At 44.3% G+C, this 21373-nt stretch overlaps 1 protein-coding gene across 2 annotated transcripts in view; it reads left to right on the top strand.

Moving 5' to 3' along the window:
* Positions 1–984: 984 nt before the first annotated feature.
* MARVELD2 (MARVEL domain containing 2) overlaps positions 985–21373 on the top strand; it is a 128294-nt gene continuing 107905 nt past the window's right edge. Inside the window, exons 1-2 of one of the 2 annotated variants that reach the window (XM_085632382.1) lie at positions 985–1084; positions 4083–5269. In XM_085632382.1, the coding sequence (XP_085488508.1) occupies positions 4097–5269 (1173 nt within the window). In that variant the 5' untranslated portion in view covers positions 985–1084; positions 4083–4096. Of the gene's footprint in view, positions 1085–1219; positions 1347–4082; positions 5270–21373 lie in introns of those variants that run through there. The other variant, XM_085632383.1, reaches the window with a different exon arrangement.

Genomic DNA, 21373 nt, shown 5'->3' with positions numbered 1-21373 from the left:
GGCGCAATCCTTCTCAGGCAATGAGGTGAGAATCTGGAACTCACTTCCCCCATTGCTCCGTGCCACCTCCTCTACCCGGATCTTCAAAGCTGACCTCAAATCTCTTCTCTTCCAAAGACACTTTGAGAACTAATACTTTCATTTTCAGGCCCCTTGAGGAAGTTCGCTCATCATTGTAAATTTGTATTATTTCTTGTACATTCTTCACCCTTGCGTGCTCTGTTGAATTTTTTGTGTGTACCCTTCCTTTTAAGTCTCCTGTTTATCCTTGTAATGTTCTATTGTGTAACACTTTTCTCTTGTAATGTAACTGGTTCTATTGTACAGCGCTCTGACACCTTCGGATAATGTCCGCCCTTTAAAAAAATGCCATAAATAAATTTAAAAAATAGTCCTGACTTGTTGTAGGTGTGATGTTACTTGTTGTATCATATATCTGGATGCAATGACAGAAACTTCAAAATACAAGTTGGGCGGCACACTATGCTAAGCACAGATTTTTAGCTTATGTGTTTTAAGCCACAACCTTAATTACACTGGCCACGCCCCTTTGAGAGACCCCCCCCCCCCCCCCCATTTTTTCATCCCACTTAAAGCCCTGGATATACAGTTCATGGGTACATTTTTAAATGTGAAACTACAAGACCCAGAATGCACTTTATCTAGTTACAAAGCCAGGAGTAAGTAGACTAACACCTCGCACTTGAAATGAGGGCACTAAACTATAACGGAGTCGGCCACAAATATAGACATGGCTTCTCTATCTAACATTATATTTTATTCGCATTAGCATTTGACATTTAGTATTCTATTTTCAAGGCTCCATATTACATGAGAAGCTCATTACTTTTCTTTTTCCCGAGAGAGATTCACATGACAGTGGTTGTGCAAGCAGTGACTAGCCTGCTGTGAGCCGAGAGGCAGGGAAGAAACTGGGAGCATTTACTGTACAGGTAAGCCAGTACCTGCGCTAGGTTTCGGCGTGACGTCACCGCAGGCCAGTCACCTGACCCAGGAGTATGCCACAATGTCTCGGTATGGGCGGAGCCAACGGGAGAGGAAGCTACTTGTTGCAGGGGAACAGGTAAGAGACCCTACTGCGCAGACTGTGCCCCCGCACATGTAACATACAACATTCAGCGTATTCGTAGAGGGATTCTAAACTACCCCTTTCGGAGCACTGCGAGGGCTGTCTTCTCCCCCCCTACCCTCATGGCGATCTCGTCTTAAACGGCGGCTCTTTGGGGAAGGATTATGTCCGAGTAGGAAAAAAAGTAGTGCCGTCCGAGCGCAGGCTTTGGTGCTGATTTACATTCTTTTCCCGCTGCTAGCAAAGGCCGGAGAAGGTACCGTATCACTGTGCGTGGTTATTTAGTTCCTCGAAGTACCGGTTGACTACTGAGCGCAAGGGGGGTTGGGGGTGGACTCGGTGTATGTTTGGCTCTGCGTGGTCTTGCACTGCCCTGGGCACAGATACAATCAACACCACCATGAAAACAAGCATTGACAAAGTACAGTTTTTAGCAAGCTTCTCTAACACCCATAATGCATTTCTAACAACAGTTAAGCTTGTCTCACACCAGGGACAGGCTGCATATATAGCACACACTCCCATAAAACGCTGTTCCCGGACAGCATGCAAAAGAGCAAGAAACTCTCCCAAAAAACACTTTAGAATAGTTATAGCACAGACAGGCTGAGTAGGTAATAGTTATAGCACAAGCAGGCTGAGTAGGTAATAGTTATAACACGAGCGGGCTGAGTAGGTACAGCACTGGAAGTAGCTTCTCTTTCCCTTCACCATCTCGGCGTTGTCATGTTTCATGACAGAAAAGTAGGCATATAATGTCACTAGTGTAGAGCCTAGCTGCCTTCGGGGTGCAGGAGTGCTGCATCAAACTATTAAACAAAAGTTGGCACAAATTATGTGACAAAAGCCTGCAAAAGAGATTACATTAGTACAAAAATTGCTGTGCATGTACTTTATAAGCTTAACTAATTCGGCCATACATGGGTAGTAAGTCTTTTGGAGACCTAATAAAATACGAGTGACTATGAGGTGTGTTTTGAAGTTGATGGGTGATATTCGTTATCATTTTGTTCTCTGCACAGAGAGTAATCTAAAAGAACAGCAGTGAAAGCGAGAACAAAGGTTTTAATAGAATGATAGTTGAAAGTTGAGAGAAAAGGCATCAGCTTAAGGCTATCTTGAGGGTAGGGAAGTGATGTAAAAGGTACTATATAGATTGTGCACTATTACATTTGTCAGTATGACCGGATCTTCCTTAATATGCCTGTTATATTATTGAGACCATGCATGAATAATGTGTGTGTTGGAAAGCGAAGTTAGATAATCGGAGCATGGTAATTGGGTTTGACAAATGCTGTAGGTTTGTGAAAGTTATGGTGGTGGTAGGTATCGTTGCATGGACGTGTGTCTGCTTTGGGAGAACCAGTAGATTCCAGCACTTTAGTTTATGAATCTTCTGTGAAAACTTGTTAGGCAAAATATAAGAACTGCTATCCATGTAGTCTTTGTGAATTGCCACCGGTAGAATATACATAGTGTCTCTGAGAGTCCAAACCACTGGTGGCATATTCATCTCGTAGAAGAGATGGTCCCTAACGTATATCTAGACTCCAGGAATGAACTCACTGAGAGAATCAGAATGTATATGTTGTTGTGGTGCTGGTGTTGCAGTCATGGTGCTGGTTTTACACCTGCTGTTGTCCGAAGAGAAAGCAAGGTCTTTCAGAATAGGCAAGTTTTTGAAAAGACAAATGGCTGCTCTGCCCACTAGGATGCTATAGCAGATCCCATCCTTCTCGCCAAGGTTAAATTGTTATGTCTGCTGTCCATACATTTACGATGGTCTAAGTAGAGTGGGAACAAGTTTATTTAAGAATACCACAGCCACTGAGATATGGAACTGACGTCCAGTCGGCAGCTCTCACCTCTTCGCAGGATGCTCCCCTAACATTCTACTCTATCATGAACTCATTTGGGTCTAAGAAGAAAACAGTTTTATATGACTTGGCATAAATAGGAACTATACTACAAGGCACACAGTGTTTTCAGTTCCATAGGCAATATCCAACACATGATCGTGTGCAATTGCCTTGTAAATAAACCAGGCTAAATTACATTTATGGTATCCGGTCAGGCTTTGGATTAGTCCCACCATTGCTATGGCATCCTCTGGCTGATTCCCCCAGAGGAATCCGCCTAGATGAATGGTTGCATCTTATGTGGATGTAAAGGGCATTTTTCTGACAGTGATATGGGCTTCTGCTGTCACCTTTACCCAGCACTACAAGTTTCAGGCTTCGGAAGGGGATGGGCATATTTCTACATGTGTTTAATGTCCAGCAGTCAATCACATGATCCCTTTTTGAAATGTCACTAGAACGGTCATGAGGTTTCTAATGCTCTTTGTTGGATTCTGTGATACTGGAAGGCCGTAGACCTGCACCGAGATGAGTAAAATGGCAATAGAGATAATGCATCGATTACTTATTTTTAATCCCTATTACTCCAAGCCCTACTGCCGCGGTGCGTCTTACTAAGCATCTGCCATGCTCCGCTCTGCGTTTGGTGGATCAGTGAGATGATCAGTTATGGTATCCGGTTTGAAGGGCTACATATTCTGAAGAGGAGCGACATTAGATGTAATCAGAAATTTAGACCTGGGCTGTTGAGCATTTGATAATAGAGTGAGTTTTGCACCATTTATGTGAAGTAGGAGATGCCTCTGAACCCTCATCCAGCCATCCACCCTGAGTCCTTTAGCAGCTTACCGAGATTTGTTACCACATTTCTTTGCTAAAAGTAGATGTTAAGGCCATTGGACTGGTTTCCTCACCCCTGTTCTTTCTCTTTTCTTCACTTTATTACTAATGAACCTTCATTGCAAAAAGTTATTTAAATAAAAAGCAGAGTTCATCCATCCTTTTGTGAAATGGCACACACAGCAATTCTGGAAAAAGGCATGCCTCGATGAACTAATGTGAGGTAAAAGTACACATGAAAACAGCCACTCTCTTTACGTCTAAACATTTGTTCACGTTTTATTTCTCACTAGCGTACACACCACAAATGTCTGGAGGTGGTTTCTCATCAGGACAAAGGTCACGGGCACAAGTACAAAATGGAAAGCCTTCTCACTATGATGAGGTACCAGTGGACTCACTCCAGCGCATGGATGTCGGAAGATCACTTCAAAGCTTGCAAAACTGTGAACTGGCTCTGAGTGCAGATCCGCTCCCGCCACCTCCTCTTCCACTCCAACCTCCTTTCGGCCCTGACTTTTATCCAAGTGACAGTGAGGATCCAGCTACTGCTCTTGAATTGCGACCTGTACGACGATTCATTCCCGATTCATGGAAAAACTTCTTCAGGGGGAGTAAAAATGAACATTGGGAGAATCCCATGTCTGATGTAAACTACATCTCTAAGGGGGCGGAGTGTTCACCACCGCCCTCACCCACACATGGAAGGGACTCTGCTTTGAACTCAAAATCTGCTGCCAGTTCTTACAAAGATCCATATGGTGGATCAGGTGGAAGCTACAATTCCCGAAAGGAAGCTGAAGCCATGCTTCCACGAGACCCCTACGGTTCCTTAGATCGCCATACTCAAACAGCAAAAACATATAGCGAGAGGGTGGAAGAGTATAACATGAGATACGCCTACATGAAGTCTTGGCCAGGATTGCTGAGGATTCTGGGAATTGTGGAGCTGCTTCTGGGTGCAGGTGTCTTTGCCTGTGTTACAGCGTATATCCACAAAGACAATGAATGGTACAACATGTTCGGATATTCACAGCCCTATGGCTACGCAGCTACCAGTATGACTGGGGGTTACTATTATAGTGGGCCTAAAACCCCCTTTGTGCTTGTGGTAGCGGGCCTGGCTTGGATAACAACGGTAGTTCTCCTTGTGCTTGGCATGTCCATGTACTATCGAACAATTCTCCTGGATTCCAACTGGTGGCCCTTAACGGAGTTTGGAATAAATGTGGCACTGTTCATTCTATACCTTGCAGCTGCTATTGTCTATGTGAATGATACAAACCGTGGAGGACTATGTTATTATGCAATGTTTAACACTCCAATGAATGCTGCATTTTGTCGAGTGGAAGGCGGACAGACAGCAGCCATGATCTTTCTATTTGTGATTATGTTCATCTACCTCATTAGTGCCATTGTCTGCTTAAAGCTGTGGAGGCACGAAGAGAATAGGAAACGGAAAGCATATCTAGAAAGTGAGGTAAGACACAATTTACATATTTCTTCAATGTAGTCGTCAAATTTCTGTTAATACTGGCAATCAGCTTATCTGGATTTCTTCAATCAGAAATTCAAACAGCTGGACTTGATGTTCGTGTCTTTGGGTGTAAATATATATTTATGATAAAGTATCTCTAACCGCTTGTGATGAGTATAGTTTGGAGGTCCCAATATCTAGGCACAAGGTTACCAGCTGAGCGATTTCTTTTTTTGGATCATTAATCTCCGAAGATTAAAAAAAATATTGAATCACTCAATATTCATACCTCTTAAATGCAGTATAAATAACTCAGTTCAGCCAACAAGTATCCCACCAAGGGTCATGGGGGCGATTCTATATAATGCACTGGAGAAAGGGGTCAGTCACCCCAAATGGATGTGCTAGCTCCGAATGACTCGTGCGGGGAAGGAAAAAAATCCTTTTTTATATATAACCCTCACACACTGTAGTAGTGTCATGCTTCATCATCTGGTTCACCCTGACTCCTAAAGGTCTTTGTAGAGAATCACCCACAATTATTGGGTGTCAAGTGCCTCGGAAGCTGGGGTGGAGCGCCCTATAGTCACACATTCTTCAAGGGTGTAGCTAATGAAGTACATTTTCTGTAATTCTAATTAATGTGTAGAAATAGTGTACTGATTTGTTTTAATCGTATTGAAATGCGTTTCCATCACACTTCAGAATTACAAAAAATTTACTTCATTTGTGCTTTCATAATTCTGATATATACTGAAATATTTGCATAGTTCATTTACAGACATTTAAATGTTGTGTGCTAGAAATAAATTACATCGTACTGCCTTCCTCCACCCATAGTGCCCAGCATGATTGTCACATAAATATTCTCACTTTGAAGTCAGAGAAAGCAAAGTAAACACCGAACTCAGTCTGAAGACAGGGCCTGACATTTGAACTCTGTCTTTGAATGTACACAAAATATGACAAGGTAAAAACAAACTTTAAAGGCCTGTTTATAAAAAGGGAGCACTCGTGGAAGAATACAGTGAACAGGCTATGCTCCACAAGAGGGACAAAGTCACACTGGACAGCATAAAACAAATAAAGCCAGCAAGCAACTGTGAGTTACAAAACCCAAAGCCAATGGTAACAATGGGTGAAATGCATTAAAGTACCCAAGGAGTGTTTGGAAACCAGACAGCTGCGCTGTTTTGTAGGCTTTAACCTAAAAAGAGCTAGGGAGGGGCTTTGGCTCCCACATGTTGACCTTCTTCCCCCCACTGGATTTGACTGGGCAGAAGTTGTACGCTTTAACTGACAGAATATTGTACAGAACACTTGTATTGCACAGATATTGCACAGTATGGTAGTCCTGAGCTGTTTATGGTGCCAAGTCACTGATCAAAGCCTTAGGCCTGATTGATTAATTGGGCGATGTTATGTAAGTTGCCTTAGATCTGATCTGTTTACTGTGAACATTTAGGACCTAGGCAATAGGCCTGAATTGCTTATTGTGAAAAGTATATGTAATAGGCCTTTGTGGGTGTATTGTTATTATACCGTGTTGAAGTTGTAGACAAATATGTTTGAATATGTAGTTCTATATATTACTCTAGTAGCAAAGCATTTTGGCTACCACCTTTGACACCCCCTGTTTTTGTGTGATTTCATTTGCTTGGCTTGGCAGCACAGTTGTGTGTGAGTGCTTATGTGATCACCCAGAAAAAGAGCTGTAAATTGTAGTACTAAGAGAGGTGGTGTGTCTCTACTCACAAGTTCATCTTTTCCACGAGTATTTGATTGGAAAATAGTTGAGCCCTTCTTAAAAGAAGTTCCGTTACTCGTAACTAATAGGGACATTGTTAACAAAGAACCCTGGTCAGATACAGTAGGACAGAGCTTATCATGGTGTATTCTCGTGACCAGTACAGTAGGAAGGGATTGTACATTGTGAACTCTCTGAAAAATATTATAGGAAGCTATTTTACATTCAACTGCTTGTCAAAGATCATACAAAATGTCTTTACATTGCAAGCTCTCTTACAAATACGGTAGAAAGGGGGTTAGTAGTAAATAGGTTTCCTCACAATACATGCTCGGTGTCTCAAGATGGAGACTTTATGTGCCTATTGTTGTATACCTTGGCTCTGCCTAAAATGCTTGGTGGGTCTTTTAAGACCACTTGGCAATGTTTATGTTTGTGTTAAAGCGAATAGGATTACCATATTGATGTTTAAATGTGATTATCTCTCATTTTACATTGTGAATGACCTGACAAAGCCTGTAGGACTACACTTGCTGATCATGAAGAGCTAAATGTATTGCAAGAGGTCCATATAGGGTACGATACACCCAGCGCGGTGACCAGACTTCTCCCATCCAAGACACCCGCTGGGGTTATACAAGGCTATATACTGGCCCCCTTGTTATTCTTATTTTATATTAACACCAATGTTCCCTCTAATTTTTTCCTCTGTGTGCGGCAGTGTAAGGTCTCTGTGCGCTACAACCAAGACTATGTGCGCCAGGAACCAGACCACGCGTGGGGGTGCAGCGCCAAATATCACTCCAAACTTTTGCTCACAAAAAGTGAAAAGCCAGTGCATTTCCACACATGCAGCACCACATGAATGGTCTTAAAGCAGGTTTTCAATTTAGATACACATGCCAAGACATGAATTGGTTACACAGGCAAGTACACTTCGGGTTCAGAAAAGCACAGGACTCCAATGGTGGTACCGTAATACGATTTTACTAAAGATCCTCAACTCGAGCACTGTTCATAGGGTGGGGAAATGTTAGGAGCCTATACAAGATCGCATATATACACAATTACATATCTATAATTTGATGTGCAAGCTACGGAGTAATGTGTGGATATCCCGTCAGAGATAGTTTGTGAAATGTGTGGCATCCAGGAAAACATGTAATGTGGAAGAGGGCCATTCACACAAGTCCAGTGCCATCACTGTTAATAGGAGCATGGCTGCGGGGCAGATTGTGAGCCTTTTTGAAAGTATTTATGCTATTCGCTGCAGCAGTTATGCATGTACAAGGCGCTGCACATGAATACTTTTGAAAGGCACACAATCAGCCCTGCAGCTGCGTTCTATTAACAAAATAAATGCAGAGTCTCAAACAAGACTTGTGCTTTCAAAATCCTGAGTTTTTAAACAACCACAAGGCTGAGGACCTTTTTCTTGCTGAATTGTTTTGGTGCCTAAGATTACTCTAATATGACCCTTGTATTTGTTGTAGGAGATGTTTGGAGTGTAGTTTTATGGTTTTTATTAAACACTCTAAAAACATACATTCTGCTAGCATGAATGACATGGTAGTCCTACACCTTTAAATCCCCATTGTTTTATGTAACATTTCCTGTACTCTGATTTGCACACTTATAAGCCTTCATGTCTGTGTAATATATGCGTGATGTAAAGTGATCCGACATCCTAAACTGGTATGAGAAGCACTATAAAAATAAATGAAATATATATGAGAGAGCGTTTATGGAGAGATGAGGGGCACTCTTGGAGAGTGGCAGTGGGTGAACTTGTGGAAAAGAGAGCTATGAGAGGAGGGCACCAAAGAAAAAATGTTGCACCGGGTGCCACCCGCGAAACCTGGCCATGTGCAGCTGTGTCAACCGCTCAAAGTTAATTTTTGTGAAAAGGTGGAATCTTCTTGCTGTAGACTGCAGCGTTCATTTGGTACTTCAACAATTGCCAAATACTACGGAAAACAGTGCTTAATTTGTAAAACAATAAGTGCCGGTCCTCAAAGCTTAGCTCAGAAGATGTGCATTGTTTTCTGTCTGTGGCTCTGGATGAAAGTTTGTTTAGGAAAAATATGTAACGGTCCCCAGAAATTAGTGCTGCTAGGCGTGGGATCACTGGATTCACTAGAAGATGACTAGTACAAAGCAATTGGGCCAGGCTGTGGTTGAATTTATAGCAGGACCTCACCCGAAGCGAACAAGTTTTGGATAATTTGTGGCAAAATCGTACAGCTACGGCGGTATTCTTGAATGTTTCATGTTATAAAAAATATTACTTTCAATAAACATCACTCAGTTCCATGAAATATCGTTTACTCGCCATTGAAACACTTTAATATGATGAAAAATCCATGTTTTTCTGTTTTCTAGTCTACCATTTTCCTCACATTTGTTACCCTAGTTACATCTTTTATGGCTCAGCTCATGATCTGGCTCTTAGAGCCAGGCCAGACCCAGGTTCAGCTCTCCCCAAGGCTCTCCGTGTCCCCTAAGAAATGTAGTCTCTTCTATGCCCTTTGATGCTGCAGCACCTGCTCCACCCCAACTTCCAACGCAAGTCTGATGTGAAGCACACTGGGGACGTCCTCCATGGCCCCCACCTATTGACCTCCTCCTCAGATTCCCTCACTGTCTCACGCCACAAGTGCCCCTCATCTCCCCATAGCCCCTCCCCCTCATGACCTCCTTCTCGGATTCCCTCACTGCCACCCTCCACCAGTGCCCCTCATCTCTCTGTAGCCCCTCCCCCTCATGACCTCTTCCTCTGATTCCCTCACTGTCACTGTCACTGTCACCCAGGGCACAAGTCCTAAAAAAAGAAGTGGGGGGACAACAGGAAGTGACGTCACGAAAGGTGGCTTGCACCATCAGACTCATTGCCTCCCCTCGCTCACCCCTTAGATGCTATTGCATCAGAGAAGCCAGCGCGTTTGCAGCGTTCTGAATGAGCTCCGATCTCGCCCCAGAGAGGCCAAAGAGTGAATGTGTGGCTCCATTTGCTCCAGTTATCGAGCACCCGGTAAAATAAGTGGGGGACGCCGTCCACCCGCGTGGTACCCCGACTCGAGCCCTGCTGTCACCCTCCACCAGTGCCCCTCCTCGCTCCACAACCACTCCCGCTACCTCCTCCTCAGATTCCCTCACTGCCACCCTCCACCAGTGCCCCTCATCGCTCCGTAGCCCCTCTCTCATATGCATTTCATTTGTTGTATAGCGCTACTCATATCAGTGTAGTGTGTGTAAGTACTTTACACCACGCACACTTTATACAGAGACAATGAATCATACAAGTATGTAAATCAGTCTACAGGGAATGTCACATAAGCCAATGAGGATTACAAGGTGTATGAATCACATGTCATCCATACTGGTGGGCAGTATATTTTGAGAGGGTTTGGTCTGGGGAAACACAACCTTAGGATTTAAAGAGTATTCCATGGGGGTCAGCTTTACTGATAAAAATGTATATCTGCCTAAACATACTCATTTTAGCAACATTAGAATTATGAAAGACTGAGGAAGTTCTAACTATATCACAAAACAAAAAAAGCGAAGTTCTAACTATTCCATTCATGTTTGTATGCAGCTCTTAGGTGACAGTTCATTGGTCACTGTCCTATGTTAGGATCGTAACTTCTGAACTGCAAGTAACACAAGGATCTCTATGGCAAAGGCAGTAACCCACTGAGCTTCCACATAAAATACAGTTCATCTACATTTAAAAACTACTAACAGACAAATGATTGCTCTCAAGCAGGATCATTAATCACCAGCGTTATCTGGGCATCTTTTATTGTCTTATTGTTTTCCTGCATCAGCCATGATAATGATAAAAACTGTTTAAATGAAGCGCACACGAAGTAGATGTCCTACTGGGCCTCTGCAGATTCTTAAAAGAAAAACCAAATCTTAACACATTCTCTTTCCTACTACTCCATTAGACAAACTTTGTGTCACAGCCTGATGTGATAAGCAGCTGCAGGGGTCAGGAAAGGTGAATAGGGATAAACAAACTTATTTTCTCCTGCGCTGCATAGGAAAATATATATCCACGCAGCAGAACAGTAGGCAAAGGTTATCCTTGTCAATGAAAGGATTTGTCGCCTTTCGCCATGTGGCGATGAAGGGGTGAAAAAATAAACAAAGCATCGTTAACGTGTAAATGGTCTTTTAAAGACCTGTGAAGTACTCGGGTGCGGCTATGATAATCTCTAAAACTGTCTGTCTCTGTGTGTGTGCCCCGGCGCGCGCACACACACACAACCCTTTGAGCCCAATACCATTGTGCACCTGCCTTCTAGCCCTCACTGTGAGGGCCATGGCTCCTGTTGGGGTAGGCCAGGCTCATGTCTGGGTGGGCCTGGCCCACCCGCTAGAACCGGGCCTGAATCGAGAGCGTATCTCCTTGGAAAGGGTGAGCAGGTCACGTCCATTGCGACCTGTGTTTGTCATATGATGTCACTTGCCTAATTTCAGGTATCTTTGCACCGTCCGAAGCTGCCACTGGGACCTACTGATCTCACCCCCCCTCCCCGTGGACCTGTAAGGCGTGCATGAAACGGAGGTTATCAGATCTCTGGCACGACAGATGTGCGCAGGCCTCCAGTCCACGAGCTTTGGGCCCATATAGCGGGCGGTGCCACTGGACAGCGAGGTCTCGGTGAGAGGATAAAAGACCCCTGGCCGGGAGGGGCTTGGGAACAAGTAAAGACGGCCCCTACCTGCCTGCATGAGGTCCGAGTCCAGGGTCCCCGGCGTGGCTCCCAACACTAGCCAATCAGTCTTAAGGCGGGGAGAGGGCATTCATCCAGGGGCAGCGCTGATGTTCGCCCAGGGCGTGCTGTGCGTACTTATCCGGGGTCCAGCACCGTTCATGTTAATTGCAGCTCACAGGGGCGCCGAAATTAACATTATACTAACACAAAGGGTAACAATCGTCCCCGTAGCTGTGCACAATTAAGAAAAGAAAAGCAGAGTCTCCAACACAGCGTGTGCTAAAGCACACGTTGTTTTGGAGAAACTGTTTTTCCTTTCGTAACAGTGCAAGCTGCGGGGCTGATTGTGACCCTTTGAGGTAGTATTCATGTTAATTGCAGCGCTCACGGGTGCCGCAATTAACATAAATACGGTTTTACAGGATTAGATGTTGTGTGCGCGCTAAATTCAGTGCAATGCGGGCTTGGGGTGACTTCGGTGCGCGCCCGCGCGGCTTATTGGGAACAGTGATTAACACCCTAGATATTTTTCTATGTGTGTCTACTCCTGATGTTCCCAATATTGGCTCGTTCCTGGTCTCTGTACTCCTGTACAAGGATGACGCAGAGCTCCTAGCTCGCACTGCTAATGGCCTACAGGAGCTTTCAGATAGGTTTTATGGAGTGCTTGAAACTCAAGGTTAATCATATCCACCACTCCAATTACTTTCACATTTCACTATACTAATTCAACACTAATCCTTTATGGGTTCCGGAGAAGCGTGCTACTCGCAGAAAAAGCCCTTCAACGCCTCATCAGGGGTAGTAAGCGCTAAATAAATGCAATTACAATACAATATAATGGCATTCCTGTTTTTGTGATTTAGAGCCAGTTAGTGTGCAAATTGTCACCTGGAACCACGCACATAAGATCAGTTTTTAGTTGTACCTAGTTAGTTGTCTCGTGGTATTTCTTTGAGGCACACTTTGATTCTGCATGGCTCATTTAGGAGGGATTTCAATTTGCAATTCCACTTGAAATGTTGTAAATGTTTGTCATTTTGGTGTGTAGTATATAGTTGTATGATCATTAGGTATCTTATCTTTTAAACATTGCCTAATTTTGAGTTTATAAGCCACATCACCAGCCTGAGTCAAACTTGGACTCCTTTGTCTCATTACCCTGAGATTCAAGTGCTAAAAGGGATACTGAGTTTGAGAAACCATGGTACAGGGGTCTCCAGAAAAAAAGGAGAACGACTTCAATTGATGCAATTGGGGCCGTGTAACTATTAACTGACCTGAGACATCCCTCCCCAACCAGACTTCCCAGATACAATAGGAATCTGTTTACATTATGAACTCTCAGACAAATGCAATGAGAGGGGAGTCTTAGGTCCCTTTCCTTGGTCTGTCACCTGTAAAAGCTTGATATCTTTGAACTGAGATTTAATGTTCATGTCAATGTATATACTTTGAGTCCTTGCAAAAAAGCTTAATCTGTTTCTCTAAGCAGAGAACACTCGGTCATGTTTACTTATTTTCACGTTACGGGCAAACTGCTTGCTTTATTGGTTGATAACTGTGGTAACAAAGGAAGTAGTTCGCGCTCTCTCGTTTTACATTCTGGTAAACCAGATACTTCTAAAGACCGCTACTTCCTAATGCATTTAATTGGTTAGGATAGGCATAACTAATTAAGGAAACAAATTGACATTTTATGTAGCATGCAATACAGTTCTTTATGTGGGGCGATTTTTCACCCCATGTCCAGTCGCACTGCCAACATGCTTGCGCCCATTCTGCGCCTGCTCATAGTTAACAATTTACTCAGGTTTTTCACTTTTTCCTTTGTTGTTCCATTTTAAACCAACTTTTTTTAGCACCTTTTTAGATCAATTCCAGTTCAATCCACACGTAGGAATGCTATGTCATTTTCAAAGTTTCTCATGTTCTTGTTGTGCCCATCCGGACCTCTTACAAAAACATGTACAGATGCAAGGTTAGTTCACGGCAGTGTTTATTAAAAAACCCAATGCATTTCGGGCATACTCCTTCTTCAGGGGTAACTGAAATAGACAATAAAACATTTAACATTCAATCAGTATTCATTATTGTAATTATGCATCTACCATTTTAATTTCATTATTATTATTGTGCTACCTGCTGCATCTATCATAAAAAAAGTGTATTTTGTTCAGCCTGTCTCAGTATATTTATTGCTCCTCTCTTAATACCTATACTCGTGCCCCGTTCTTAAAGACCCTTCTATCGGTAACTTATCATTCAGCACGCTTACTCCCCTTTACCCTCCCTTGACCTTCCCTATTCGCACACTGCGAACTCCCGCATATAACCTTCAACCTTTAACATCGCTGCAACCTCTCATTTTACTCTTATCTATTCACCCAATTCCACGACTTTTCTCTCTCAACACGTACCCACATTTTAAACCCACTCGCTATCACCTCATTCTATTCTCTGCCACGATGTTCCCCAAAATATTTGCATACCTGCCACAACTTTTCAAACCCATCCAGTCTCGTCTCATGGTCCAAAGAGTTCACCCCCGTGCTCTCATTCGCTTTTAACCACATTCACCTGTCGGAAATCCCGCCCTACTATATGTTACTTAATTGAACAATTACTCTTCCTTAACCTTCCCACTAGCTCGTTCGGTAAACTACATTACCCACAATGCAATAAAATTGCCCCAAAACACCCAGTCGAAAATAATCATTCTCATATTCTCAATATGTTGAGAATTATGCAGAATTTCAAAAGATGTAACCATTACTAGCACTAAATATTATCCGACTACATATAACTATGTTAAAAGTTCACTATCATGTTGCTTAATCACTGGCTTGCTTCCCGAACCGGGCCAGATGTACAAAGACACTGGTTGGAAGAAGTGATAGCAAATTTCCCATTGACTTTTGCAACGTGTATCAGATTTTTCACACACCTATGCATTATTACGATTTGCAAAATCATCATTCGCAGGAAGTCACAGAGCAACCTGCGTAATGAATAAGCAGTCACGGCACTCCAGCAGGGATGGTGGCCTGCAAGGAACAGCAGATTCCAAATGGAAATTCTTTTTTTTTTTAAAGCACTACATGTGCCTTACAAGAACCGGTGCTGCTGTAAAAAAAAATAAAAAAGAATCCATTTGTAAAAGCATCAGGGGGTGAAGCTGGAATGCACACCTCTGCCTACTCCACCAGACGACCATGAGGGGAAATTAAATAAATAAATAATTTTCCCTCTTCGTCGCCTGTCGAAATGCCTCCCCACCCGGCCTCACTAATCTTACCCTCACGGGCTGCGGCTGTCCAATCGCAAAGTTGCTTAGTACATCAGGCCCCACTCACCACGACTGGCTGGAGCCAGAGCTCAGATGGCAGGACAGCCGATGGGAGTTCTGCAAGGGTTGACGGACAGAATATTGTGTCAAAAATATCGAGAAGTGAGATATAGAGGAGGTATGTTGAGTATTGACTTACTATTCTAAACTGCACATCTCTGTACTTTGAAGATGTATAGATTGTTAAAGGTACATATATGTGGAGCTATATGTTGTAAAACTTTGCTCACGCATAGAAACTTACCTTCATGATATATTTGTCCTCAATATGATTGACACCAGATTTGATCCAAACAATATTTTTTTCCTGATATTTTATCTAAACACCATTATAAGCTACTTAACTGATTATGAAACATGCGCAGACACAACCAGGCACACATAAAATCACATGCTCTAGCGCAAAAACACCCATGGTACATACACACAAGTACATGCACACACCATCACATGTACAAGCTCACACAAATGCGGGCAAACACTATCATACGGGCACAGACGCACACACACAAGCACACATACAGAAACATCCGTAAGCACACATACAATCACATGCTCTAGAACAAAAACACCCAAGTACATGCACATACATGCACAAGCACACACAAATGTGAGCTCACACTCATACACACGCAGACATGCACACATACAGAAACATCCACAAGCACACACAACTACATGCTCTAGAACAAAAACACCCAAGTACATGCACAAGCACACACAAATGCGTGCACACACTCTCATATGCGCACAGACGCACACACACATGCAATCACATGCTCCAGAACAAAAGCACCCAAGTCCATGCACTCACCATCTCACGCACAGACATGCACAAGCACACACATAAGCACACATACAGAAACATCCGCGCGCACAAACACAAGCACACATAGAATCACATGTTCTAGTACAAAAACACCCAAATACATGCACACACCATCACATGTACAGACATGCACAAGCGCACACAAATGCACTCAAACTCTCATACATGCACAGACACACACACACACACACACACAAGCACACATACAGAAACTACCAAAAACACAAGAACACATACAATCACATGCTCCAGAACAAAAACACCCAAGGACGTACACACAAGGACATGCGCACACACACACACCATCACACGCACAGACATGCACAAGCACACACAAATGTGCGCACACACTCTCATAGGCGAACAGAAGCGCGCACACAAGCACGCATACAGAAACATCCACGCGCACAAGCACAATCCCATGCTCTAGTACAAAAACACTCAAGTACATGCACACACCATCACACGCACAGACATAAGCACACATACAGAAATATCTGCGCGCACAAACACAAGCACACATAGTCACATGTTCTAGAACAGAAACACCCAAGTACATGCACACACCATCACACGCACAGACATGCACAAGCACACACAAATTTGAACACAGTCTTTCATACATGCACAGGCGCACACACACACACACGTGCGTCCGCACAAACCCCCTCATATGAAATGAAATGAAGTACATTTATAAAGCGCATGGCTACCCGGAGGCCTCCCAGCGCTGGGTTAACTGCAGACAGGATGAGGAAGATTAGGGAAACAGGAGCGTTTTCAATTGTCTTCGGAAGGCCAGGTGGTTAGGCTCACTTCGCAGCCGGAGAGGCAAGGCATTCCAAAGTTTGGCTGCATCAAAGGAAAAGAGGCGACCTTCGCTTCGGGCCCTTTTAATTTTCGGGATTGAAACTAAGTGAAGATCATTAGAGCGGAGATTCCTGTTGGCTTTGTAAGGCCGAATTAAGGGTGCTAGGAGAGGGGGGGCCATACCGTTGAAGGGTTTTGTGTACAATGCAGAGGGCTTTGAAGTTTACCCTCTCCTTCACCGGCAGCTAGTGCAGTGAGCAAATAGAAAGTTTGGCAGATTGGGTGCACCTGAGAGCAGTCTGGCTGCACATTTTTGAATCTTTTGGAGTTTAGTCCTCACTAATGCTGGAGCGTCCAGAAAAAGGGCATTACCATAGTCAATCCTAGAAAGTATCAGGGACTGAATCAGGATTTTCTTAGCCAAAGGGGGGAGGAGAGGCAGCACTTTCCTTGTCATTCTGAGCAGACCAAAACAGGTGGCCACTGTTTTCCTAGCCTGCACTTTGAACGACAGATCCTGGTCAAGCCACATGCCTAGGCTCTTTATTTCAGTTTTGAAAACAGGAAGGGGGCCCATACACGCTGGCCATGAGGACTCAATATAGATGGGGGCGGGGGGTTGCTCAGAATCATAATCTCCGTCTTATCCCCATTTAGCTTCAGCTGGGAGGCCGTCATCCACTTAAAGACCTCAGATAGACAAAAGAAGAGGGCCTTAGTCTGATGAGTCATTTGGTTGAGGGCCACAACTAGTTGGGTATCGTCGGCATATGTTACCATTTGAATTCCAAATGGCGCTATAATGGCTGCCAGGGGGGCCATGTATATATTAAACAGGGTAGGACTTAGCGACGATCCCTGGGGGACGCCACATAGCAGAGGTTGGGGTGGCGAGCTCATGTCTCCCTCAAAGACCTGGAGAGCTCGGTCCTCCAAGAAAGAGCAGAGCCATTTCAGGGCCAAGCCACCAATTCCATCTTTTTTGAGACGGTGTATCAGAATCGAATGGTTTACCGTATCGAATGCAGCGCTTAGGTCGAGAAGAATGATTGCTGCCGAGTCTCCAGCGTCTACAATCTTTCCACCCTCTTCCACCACAGCCACCAGGGCAGTCTCCGTGCCCTATCGTGGGCGGAATCCTGTCTGTGAGGGATGTAGAGCCCCATGCAATTCCAAAAACGTAGAGAGCATAGAGTTCACATATTTCTCTGTGATTTTGGCGATTCTCGGGAGAAGGCAAATAGGGCGATAGTTACCTAGCTCTTAAGGATCTAAATTTGGTTTTTTCAGCAGTGGCTTCACCATAGCCCTTTTCCATTTCGGGGGCACTATACCTGTATAAAGTGATTGATTAATCACCTCTGCAGCAATATCCCTTAACCAGAATGTTCATAGGGGCCGGGTCTCTGGGGGAGCCGCTTTTAACCTGGGAGAAAAGTGTCAGAAGCAATTCTGAAGGCAGAGGGGGAAAGGAGTCCAGTGTCTGATCAGGGAGGGGGGCACCTTTATCATCACATGTGGTCTCAGCATCGGGCATGGATCGCACTATTTTATACATTTTAGTGCTGAAGAATTCTGCCAGTTTGCTACAGCGTTTCCCTGACAAATCAGGAGCGATAGAGGGGACGGGAATTTTCATGAGTTTTTTAATAATCATAAAGGTTTCTTTCGAAGAATTAGAGGCCTGATGAATTCTCTCTTCATAGAACAAAGCTTGTGCCTTCTTTATTCCTGCTCTATATTTGCTGATAGCTTTCCTATATTCAGTCTTCTTACTGTCGGAGAAATCCCTTCTCCACCTCCTTTCAAGAACTTTACAGCATTGTTTAAGAGCACGTAGTTCCGCAGAATACCAAGGAGCTTTATAAGTGCTGTTTTTTTTCTTTATCAGGGATTTGGGTAAGACCTGGTCCAACGAATCTTCAATCCAGCTGCGGAAATTTTTATCCGCTGCAATGGGACAGGAAACGGGTATGGGTCTGGTCTTCTCCAATACCTGAATCCAATTATCAGGGTTAAGCTTAGACCAGGGTCTATTCAAGGTCAATAAAGATTGAGCTTGCGGAGTAGGGTTCACCGGGCACCAGGAGAGAGGAATAAGAGAGTGGTCGGACCAAGGAACCGGTATGGGATCATCTCCTGTAAGGTACTCCAAATTGGAGAACACAGAATCAAGGCGATGCCCTTTCAAGTGCGTAGCCTTGGAGATCTTTTGAGAAAGCTGCAGGGTCGCAAGATCAGCTGCCAGTTCGCCCGCTGTGAGCGCTGTAGGGTCATCAAAATGTAGGTTAACATCACCTATTAGGGTAACATTAGCGGACATGCTGGCTAAGTTAATCGCTGTCTCTACCAGCTCTTTACAAAAGGAGCCATCTGCTCCAGGAGGGCGATAAATCAAAATGCCAGAAACTGACAGTAAGGGGGAAAATTCAATGGAAAAATGCATGTTCTCACAGTCTGTAAGGGGGTTCCCTAGTAAACGACAGGAAAAACAGTCGTTGAGGATAATTGCGATGCCACCACCTTTACCTATAGCCCTGTCCACCCTTTGTATTATGTATCCCTGAGAGAGGGTCTCCACAATATCTGGGTCCGAGTTGGAATTGAGCCAAGTTTCAGTTAGAAATATGACGTCAGGGTTAAGATCCTGTAACAGCATTGAAATCTCCTTACGGTGTTTAACCATAGATCTACAATTAAGTAGAAACATTTTATAGTGTGCTGTGCGGGCAGTGGGAGGAGAAATGAGGGGGGACAGGATGAATGAACAGTATGAACAGTTTTTCCCAGGTTTGTCGCACCGCATCTGATGGAAACATTTATCTATCGGTGCCCTATTAAGCTGATGAAGCTGAGCACTGGTATATATTATCTTACCCTGAATAGGATGTCTATAGGTCCTGGCTCGTTCTGGCGCGGACGGGCGCAGACGGGCTTGCCTTAGGCGCGCCCTCTGTGCGCTCGCGCCATCGCGCATTAATTCCGTCTTCCGGTAGGGGTATGGAGAGGCTGGCCCGCAACCCTACCCTCACCCAAGATGGTGGTCGCGCCCAAGTACGGCGTGCTCTCAGTGCCTAGGATCGCAAAAGGAATACCCTCCCAACACAGAGGTATGTGCAAGGGCAGCGAGTATACTAATAGCAAATATATATGAAGTTGAGGTGCAAATAAGCAGGGTTAAGACAGTGCAGGTAAGTTATTTATTTTTTAAAAATGGTAAAAAGTATTTAAAACAAGCGCAGCGAGAAACGACGAGACAAACCGCCTCTGTTCCCGGCTCAAGCCTCAGGAGTGTCCGGCAGTCACGCACAGATGCACACACATGACACATTTCTCCAGGACTGCCGCAGCATTGATGGCACACAATGGCAGGTTTGGACAGACTAATGAAAGACATCTGCTACCGGTTGCGAAAGTGAAAAGAGTTTTCGGATTATTACCAGATAGAAGGGGGCGCGGGGTCACAAGCAGTGACGGGAGAGAGGGAAGATGAAAGACGCAAGGCAATAATGCACTCTTGCCTGCTCTCATCAGAGGACATTTCCTAGAACAGGCCCGCTGCAGTGGAGGCTTTGGGGTCTCTGTTGTTTAGCACCATCAGGTGTTCACTCTAAGCGCATCCCGGAGAGGATCTCTAGCACCCGCTACACAGGCTACTTCAAGGCGGTTCCCGCACCTTCTCTCATTTTGCTTTCATCTTTTATAAATCCTCGTCCACATCCCTGTAACTGACCCATCCTTGCATTCCGAACTTTGGCCATCAAATGATATTTTTCATTCAGCCGTGATGGAATTGTTTTGTGCGTGGTTTTTGTATCTAACATAATCCCTTCTAGCTGCAGAGATAATCTTTTACAACTCCAGGAGCAGTGCTGGTTCGCGTCTTCTACCTTGTGCTGCCCTCCAGTAGCTGTTTGTAAACATCACACATGTAATTGTCCTGAATGCAGAGGTGTGGAGTCACTAACATAAGTATGAAGTAGTGGAGGTGGCGAGTAAACCAATAAACAGGGAGAGCCGACGAGAGCCGAGCCAGTGGTGTGGCTCGGCTCTTAGAGCCCATGCACGAGTCGAGGAAACGTTTGTGATTCATACAACAAACATCACGTAAAACATGATACAGACTCTTTCAAATTCAAACAAGCGGCACTAAAAAGCGATCGCGAAAGCGATCGCTATTGTAAAAAAAAAAACGCCCGCGAGTGGTGCGCACGCGCCACACCGAACATGTGTTTTCAATTATCGCGCCCGTGTCTGGGCACGATGATTGAAACCACATGGACTTTGGTGCGTGGTAACAGACACCAATAGGCCATGGGCGGAGCAATGTGCCCGCCTTTGGCCTATTGCGTGCCGTCTTTCAGAAACACACGCACGCAAAGGCCAATCACGGAAGCCAAAAGGAAAATCACACGCACGAGCGTGTGCGATTCCAGGCTCCGTTTTTTAACCCCACACAAAAGAGCTCTCGCGAGCCCTAAAAAGTGTTCGATTTCCTCTTATGAAACATATTTAGTGATATTCTCTGCAGCCCTTATTTCCTTTCGTAAACTACCACTAACTTCTGGCAAAAGTAGTTTGCTCTGCCTGTATCTTTACATTGGCTTTTACATTAACATTCTGTTGTAAGATCATCAGGAAACAG

The sequence above is a fragment of the Triturus cristatus genome, chromosome 2_1 (genome assembly GCF_964204655.1).
Source record: "Triturus cristatus chromosome 2_1, aTriCri1.1, whole genome shotgun sequence".
Classification (NCBI taxonomy): domain Eukaryota; kingdom Metazoa; phylum Chordata; class Amphibia; order Caudata; family Salamandridae; genus Triturus; species Triturus cristatus.
The sequence above is the reverse complement of the archived record's forward strand: the minus strand, read 5'-3'. Positions and strand labels throughout refer to the sequence as shown.